The sequence below is a fragment of the Microtus ochrogaster genome, chromosome 18 (assembly GCF_000317375.1).
Source record: "Microtus ochrogaster isolate Prairie Vole_2 chromosome 18, MicOch1.0, whole genome shotgun sequence".
Lineage (NCBI taxonomy): Eukaryota > Metazoa > Chordata > Mammalia > Rodentia > Cricetidae > Microtus > Microtus ochrogaster.
The window spans coordinates 14,679,836-14,688,264 of NC_022020.1; the positions used below are offsets into that span (position 1 = coordinate 14,679,836).

Here is an 8,429-nt window from a genome sequence, read left to right on the forward strand (position 1 = left end):
GTGTGTGTGTGTGTGTGTGTGTGTGTGTGTGTGTGTGTCTTTACCATACAATCCACACTGTGGGCATCTTCTAGTCAAGAATGGACCCTGAATTCCCCAGTGTGTGTGTGTGTGTGTGTGTGTGTCTGTGTGTGTGTGTGTGTGTGTCTTTACCATACAATCCACACTGCGGGCATCTTCTAGTCAAGAATTGACCCTGGAACTGTTCCACATCGCTCCAGCTCACAGAAAACAGCCGCACATCTCAACAAAAGACCATCATGGGACCCCCAACACTTTGCTAATAGTCGTTCAGAAACATTTCTGCCTAAGTTTCTTGCACATCCCATTTCTCTGGGGAGCTGCATGGAAGGCAAACTGCCAAGTCATAGGTTTCTTTCTTTGTTTTCTTTAAGAAAATGTGCCAAGTTGTCATTCAAGGGAGCTGCATCAATGCCCTTCCTACTCCCAAAGAGCGGTGTACGAACACACAATCTCTTCATCCAGGCTGAAATATACAATCAAACATTCTCAGTCCTTCCATCTGACAGTGTTTTCCTAGCTACCGGTGAGGTGAACTCCTGATCACCCATATTTCCTCTGCCACTGCCTAGCCTAGCTCTTCCCCACTTCTTTTAAAGAACTGTCAGTGGTTTGGGAGTAGAGTTCTTCATACGTTCTTAACACCTTAATTCTTATAGTCAGAGCTTAGGTAACATATATATAGCAAGACCTCTGCTGATGCCACAAAGGCCTGGAATAATGGTCTTCAAAATGGCGCTTATGCCTCTTCACAGGTGAGAACCATCACTGTACCAGCTGATGGTTGCTTGCCAGGGTCGAGGAAAAAGCGGATATACCAAGGAGCCAGCCTCTGAGTCTGTTCATAAACCATGACTTCCAGCTGCTCAAAATGACACAGGGCAAGATCCCCATTTCAGGATAGAACAGTAATGGGGGCCACACCAGGTTTCCTGCCTCAGATGACCACTGAAATGAGCACAGCACACATTCAACAGAAAAGAGGGTTCAGAGACCAATGGCCGAGGAAACAGAAATCATGGGGGACTCAGGAAGTAGTTCTAGTGAAAAGCTGTGGGATCAGATTGCTAGATGGACATACACAACCTAGTGAAGAAGGCTAGGAATAGAATAAACAAAGAAAAAATTCTTTAAAAATTTTGTTTCTCTAAAAGATAACTAAAACAAGAACTAATAATCTATTTTGTGCTATCTTAAGCAGCAAATATGACAACATAGAACAAGAATGCGCTGGAAAGGGATTAGTACACGAGCCTCACACTCCAGAAAAAGCAATGTAGTGCTGAAAACAAACTCTGTGGCAAGATGAGCATTAGATCTAGGAGGGAAACCACTCAGCTTCTTTTAAAGGGGGCATAAATAAGATTTAAAATGCCCAGTTGGCCTCGCTCCCTCATGAGGAAAGCACATGGCACAGTTCCATAGCAGAGCACTCTGTAAAGAACCTGACCCGCAACCAGCTGTGGTGGCACAGGTCTCTAGTCCCAGCGCTTCCACAGCTGGGGCAAGAGGATCACGTGAACTCAGGAGCTCACGACAAGCTAGAGAAGTCCAGCAGACTACCTATCTCAAAACACACACACACACACACACACACACACACACACACACACACACACACACAAACCTCTGACAAAGCTGCCAAAAACAAGGAAAATTTGAGAAAGTGCCACAGTTAAGAGTGGTCTAAAGAGTTATGACAACTAAAGACTATGGTATCCTTGATAAGACAAGACACTGGGCTTAGGCAGAATCTAAAAATATTTGCCTTTCTTTCTTCTTCTCCCACCTCTTCCCAGCCTGCCTTTCTCTCTCATGCTCCTTCTCAGCTGGTGGTACTGAGGATCAAACCATCCTTTGCACATGAGGCAAAGCTAATCACTAGGCTACACCTGGCCCCAAACTAAGAAAATTAATAAACTGTGGTAACAATGAATCTCTAGTGGTTCACTAATCGTAAAAAACTCACCGCAGATGTTAATAATGGAATGAGCTGAATTGGGAGTGTAAGAACTCCCCCTGGACAAGCCTCTCAGTCTTCTGTAAACTAAACTGTTCCAAAGTGTTTAAAAGTGCCCAATTAGACCAACACATGACCAAAACAAGGGATAAAGGCATGCAGATGGATCAAAGAAAACAGGTGGATTAAGTTCACCCATATTGTGGAATATTTGTTTATGCAAAGATGTGTTGCATTTAATTATGTAAAGATGTGTTGCCGTTTTACCTTGCCCGCCTAAGGCACCTAATTAGTCTCATAAAAAGTTGAATAGTCAGTATCAAGGGAGGAGGTATAGGCAAGACTTCTGGGCAGAGAGACTAAGTAAGAGGAGGAATTTAGGCTCAGAAAGAAAGGAAGAAAGAAAAGGATACACCAGGGGCCAGACATGGAGGAAGCAGGAAAGTAGGACGTACAGAGTGAAGAAAGTAAAAAGCCCTGAGGTAAAACGTAGATGAAGAGAAATAGGTCAGGTTAAGTGAAAAAAGCTAGTGGGACAAGCCTAAGCTAAGGCCAACCATTCATAATTAATAATAATTCTCCATGTCTTTATTTGGGAGATGGTTGACAATGCAAAGAAAATTCCAACTACATACAGTGCCCAATGTGAGGCCCAAATTTACACATAGGGTCTGAGGAAGCTGACAAAAATATAGCTCCGTTAAGAGGCGCTGTTGTGCAGCAGAGCACTTGAACAACCAGTATGCTAAGTAGAAACAGCTAGTTAAGTAAAAATGCCTGCCCTGGTGCGCACCTAATTCCTAGAGCTGGGGCAGTTAAATGCAGCTCTTGGCTTAAGGCTCGGCTCTCATGGACCTGAGGACGGGTGTAGCCAGCCGCTAGAGCCGCACAGTTGAGGACCTGGCTGCCACTTAGCAGTTTAAGGTTTTGCTCACATGGTCAGAGAACACTATGAGTGAACAGGTCCAGACTGGAAAAACTTTAAACAGGTTACAGTGTAAGTAGGTGCTTAAGAAAGAAAGAAAAAACAAATGGGTAAAGACAGTCATAGGAAAAATAGCTTAAAATAATTAAGTAAAATCTTTAAAGGAGTAAAGTAATATAAAAAGAATAAGCCATGTAAGGATGGGACATACAGAGGGAATCTGGATCCTGAATGGTGCTTTGTTGACTTTGAAGTTTTTAAATACTGATGAGTGAATGGCAGCTGCTGAGAGACATGGGATTGTAAAAGGAACTGCTGAATTAAACCAGCCTAGATACTTTAGAGATATCTTAACTTTAAAGTGGAATTCAGAAAGTGTATTGTGTTGGGGGAAAGGTTATGCTTTTGTTTCCACAGGAAACATTAATAGAGACCAGATTTGATTGGGGAAGACTCCCTGAAAATCTTGGCTACAGACATAAAGAATTAAACCTAGAAAAACTACCAGACAGGTGACACATGCTGATCCCTTGACATGGGAACAACTCTGAGACAGGACAAGACATGATCCATCTTGTTGGTTACAGAGTTCATGAGTTACTTTTACATGCCATCCTTTCATATGACATGGACAGAGGTTTGGTTATACAGTTCAAACAATCATAAAGCTGACAGATATCTTTTACCTGATCAAACATAAAACAAACAAACAAACAAAAATCTTTGGCTGGGAAAAAATCAAAAAAAAAAATCTTTGGCTGGCTTCTGTACAATGTACAGTCCATATTTGTGTTAATACAGATATGTAGGTTATCTTTGAAAATTTGTGTGTTTTCAGAGCAAGGGGACCAGATACCAATGAAAACAGGTGGCTGAGGTGATCCAGGCTTTCAGATAGAGTTCTGTTGCAGTTTCCTCAGAGATCTGTGTTCAGAACAACTTCAAGGCTGCTAGCTGAGATGGTCCAGTCTCACAGACTGTTCTAGCCAAGACTTCAGATAAGCCTTGCACTTTCCCATGACAGAGACTAAACAACAAATATTATATCTAGTTTTCTTAGGGTTCCCTGGGGATGCCATCACCCCCCAAATAATAGAAAGCAGTCTAGAGAATATAATGCCCACATTCTCAAGAGATGGGGTAGGTGGTTTTTGGTTATTTGGTGGGTCATGTTTGTCATCATCTAGTAGAGATATAGGAATAAAGGGTATAAAGACAACTATTCATCTCAAATATTTTACCTTACTATGGATTTTTGTATACTGATACAAATTTAAGGTTATTTTTGTTATACCATATATATGTTTCTACTGTTCTTTAAGGTATTGTACCTATGAAATTCATTTTAAAATGCAATATAAAGTCTAGTCCTTGAAAGTTATTATTACAAACTATTTAGGATAATTAAAAATGCAGGTTAGTAGTTAGTCACCTATAACAATCACACTTGCAGTCATGTTAGGTAAGTTTTCAAGGTTAAACATATATTTTAGATAGATAGGTAGGTGGTCTTCAAATGCTTCAGATACCTAACAGAATATGACATTTAAGATGTTTAATTCTCTAAGGTTTTTCATGACAATGAGTCATGTCTGCTTCTGGCAGAACCAATCTGCTTCATAAAAGGATAATGGGTGTCGAAGAACCTCCATATGGAGTTTGCTTTCATTGTGGCACAGTTAGCCATTTGGGCAAGACACTGCCCTGGTCTTGACTGTTGACAGTATACTGTAAAACCGGATAAGCAAGACACAAAGGAAAAAGACTGCCAAACTTTGTCACCACAACGTGGAACATTCTTTCAAAATTCCTGCTTCAGAGAAAAGTCTGTCAGCTATTCTAGGCCTATAGGCCAAAGATGGATGCCCCAATGTTGCAGAGGAAACTTGGGTGGCTATCCAGGCAGCCAGCTGTTTCTGTCACTTCTATAGTTTTGGAAGTTGTTTATTTTTCACTTCCTGTTTACTCAGGAATATTATATCCTTCCTGTGTCTCTGACGGAGTTGAAAATGAGATAGTTATAGTTTTCCTTGTTACCAAACTTAACAAAGAAGCTTACATAAGAAATGTAAAATGTATAAGGCTAAGAAATATAAAAGCTTAAACTGTTTATCTAAGAAAGTATTTTGAGGTCTAGAAAGTAAATTAGGTATACAACTTTGGACTCACCAAGATAGGACAAATAATGGAGCATTTTCTCTGAATTTGCCAAATCCAAATGGACTGGATATTATAAATGTAATCCTTACTTGATAATTGTTCTTATTGTATATAATCTTATTATGTTGGAGCTAAAACCTTTCTTTAGTCAAAAATGCAGAAATGTTGTAGAATATTTAACTATGTAAAGATGTGTTGCATTTGTTTACTTACATAAAGATGTGTTGCTGTTTTACCTTGCCTGCCTAAGGCACCTGATTGGTCTAATAAAAAGCTGAATAGCAAATAGCAAGAGAGGAGGTATCCTTGGGACTCTTGGACAGGGAAAGTAAGTAGAAGTAGGAATTTAAGCTCAGGAAGAAAGGAAGAAAGAAAAGGAAATGACAGGAAGATGACAGAGGCCAGACAGACATGGAAGACCAGGAAAGTAGGATGTATAGATATAGTATTCTGTACAGAATGAAAAAAAGGTAAAAAAAGCCCCACAGTAAAACAAAGGATGAATAGAAACAGGTTAAATTAAGTTAAAAGAGCTAGTGAGACAAACCTGAGCTAAGGCTGAGCAGTCATAATTAATATGATTTTCTGTGTCTTTATTTGAGAGCTGGTTGGCTGCCCAAAGAAAATTCCAACTACACACCCACAGTAATGCTCACTGAAATGTGAACCACATAAATCTATCTGGTGTCACACTGCCAGGTGGGTACAAAGCAAGACCCACTCTATAAGAAACTCCCTCTTCATACAAAGATACAGACAAAGGCAAAACACTCATGAGAGATAAAACATGCACACTTGCACAAAAAGAAAGCTGAAACAGTGTTCTAGTTCATTCTGCACTGTTCTCTTTAAAAAGAAAGTGAATGCTTTATGAAGAAATGTGGCTTACAGTGCTGGAGAGAGAGCTCAGAGGTCAGGAGCACCTGCGTGCATTTCAACATGGTGTGAAGAGAACAGGCCAAGCAAAGGAAAAGCATGTGTGCAAGCAAAGACAGAGAAAGGAAGAGGCTCTTTTCATGACAGCACTCTCTTGCAGAAACTAGTCCATCCTATGGGAGCTGACCTGAAGCGATCCATTTCTAAGAAGCATCATTATTTCATCAGGCCCACCTCTCAACAGCTCAACACCACAGTGGGAGCCAAGTTCACAGCAAATGAGCCTTCAGGAGAACAAACACCCTAACCCAAGCACATAGCTCTATGAATTCAGACAGAAGCAGACCTCAGAAAGAGTTGAGAGAGGAGATTATGCAATGATGGAAGAAGCACACTTCCTGGTATAATGTATAGAATTAATCTGGCCAGTTTGTGACAGATGGTGCAGCTATCCTCGTTAAACTGCAAAGCATTGAAATGATATACAGGTAAATTTTAGAAGTAGCACGCTTCATCATTTCTATAATTTGCAGAAAAATCTCACTTTTCAAATTTCCAAGAGATGAAGAAGGATGAAGGTGAGCTGAAATCTCCTTACAGGTTCTGCACCCACTCTTTGTTCGGCAAGAGTGGAAGCAGGAGCTCAGTGAACCCCACCCCCATCAATAATGCTTGCCTCAGTGCAGCTCTGATGCAGCAGCATGGGAGGGGTCAAGGTGGTGGGCTAGGAAGGAGGACAGAGGACCAGATCCAGAGGACCACACGGAGATGGGGGCTCCGGCTCTTCTAGATATGTGGGTTACATATACCACTTCACTGGAGAAAAGGCTGAGAAACTGTGTTTGTCTGCTCTGACTTAAAGATGCATTCCTCGGTGTTAGGCACACTAGGCAGTTGCTCTACCATTGAGTTACATCGCCAGTCCAAGAGATTTTCTTTAAAGTACCACTAATTGTGTAAAATCAGTATTTTAAAACCTTAAGAGTAAAAGCAGAAATGGCTGTTCATTCATGCTGTCTCTCACAGTTAACTATCAAGGAAAAAAGAAGTGAGAATTCTGTCTTGCTTTCTGGAGCAATGGCCTCTCCCGACTACCCAGAGACTCAGGTCACAGCCTGCTGCAGGCAGGACCATTGGTTTAGACAGACTTGACTGTGAAATCTTACATTTAATGCTAGTATAGTCAGATGTAATTATACTCACAAGAAGGCCTGAAACATCGGAATACTTCTTAGCTGGCTTAAAGGATGGAGGAGCATCAATACTAAAGTCTAAAAAGAAAAAAGAAAAGAAAAAAGATGACCAAATAACCTTCAAACTATCCGAATTCCTTCTCCTTTATTCTAAGGTAACATGTGATAATAGTCCTGAGATTTCCTTTGTGATTACACACTTGCAGAAGCCTCCGGGGATTAACCAGGGAAACAAGGGAGGTCTCTCAAAAATAGCAGACTGTGTATGTCGCAGACTAAGTGCCGGCCTCAGCTAGGGTCCTGCCCTGCCCCCAGAGACAAGCTACCCCAGTGGAACTGCCAGGTTCATCTACCCACAGGCCATGTCACAGTCTCCAGTTCAAATGGGCTTCCACTGATGAAAGGCCACACAGCCACTAACTGGATCCACACACCCAGACTCAAGCGGTCCACACCCAGATGACTAACTTGTCACCATCTGAGTCACCCCATGGAAGACGCTCAGCAGGACAGGAGGTGGTGAGATCTTGGAACCTGAAGTTTCCAGTGTAGTCGAACAGAAACATCTAACGGGCTTTGCCCAGGTCTGGACATACTAAGGCAGGAGGTATTTACTCAGAGAGTAAGTGTGTGGCCTGTAAGCTGCTTGATAGAGACTCTCCCAAATCCCACATCACAGGTAGGCTATGCTGCTTGTGAAACAAATGTAAGGAGGAGATGTTTAAATGAGAGATCTACTAGAAACATCATCTTTATCACAGCGGGACCTGCTTCTCCAGATTGAAATTTCAAATAATGACACTAAAAGCTAAACAAACGGACTCAACACAGACACAGTGAAGGGGGGATGCATGCATAATATCCCTGGATGGTGCCACCCTACAGTTCTCAGGCTAAGAACATCACCCACGATAACACAAACATGAGCAAATAACGTAGGTTTGTTGTAGGGAAGTTCCTGTCTGCATTACCAACACATGGAAGGCTCTAGATGCTCACAGTTAGGATCATTCAGTTGCCATGGCAATGCCCTTTCAGCAGCGAGGATCTGTTTGAGGTTCTTCCAGGTTCTATTCTTCTTGCCAGCTACCGCGCCGCCGTGGCCAGAGTGCTCAAATGAAAAGTGGGTTAGAAGAGACGACTCAGTTTAAGATGCCAAACCCGACACCATGCCTGCTCGAGCTGTCAGGCACCTCTCAGTCTGGAAGCAACTATTGGTGTCGCTGAGACTTTTAAAAATACCTCACCGTATACTTTTATCTTTGTTTGGAAGAACATAGTTTTAAGCTGTTCA

General features: G+C 41.7%; 1 protein-coding gene across 1 annotated transcript in view; it reads right to left on the bottom strand.

Annotated features, from left to right (window-relative positions):
• The window catches only part of Ino80c (INO80 complex subunit C), a 20,424-nt gene that overhangs the window by 5,810 nt on the left and 6,185 nt on the right, over positions 1-8,429 (bottom strand). Inside the window, exons 3-4 of the mRNA XM_005355833.3 lie at positions 8,135-8,246; positions 7,146-7,213 (exon numbers count right to left, since the gene is read on the bottom strand). Coding sequence (XP_005355890.1) covers positions 7,146-7,213; positions 8,135-8,246 — 180 coding nt within the window. The remainder of the gene's footprint in view (positions 1-7,145; positions 7,214-8,134; positions 8,247-8,429) is intronic.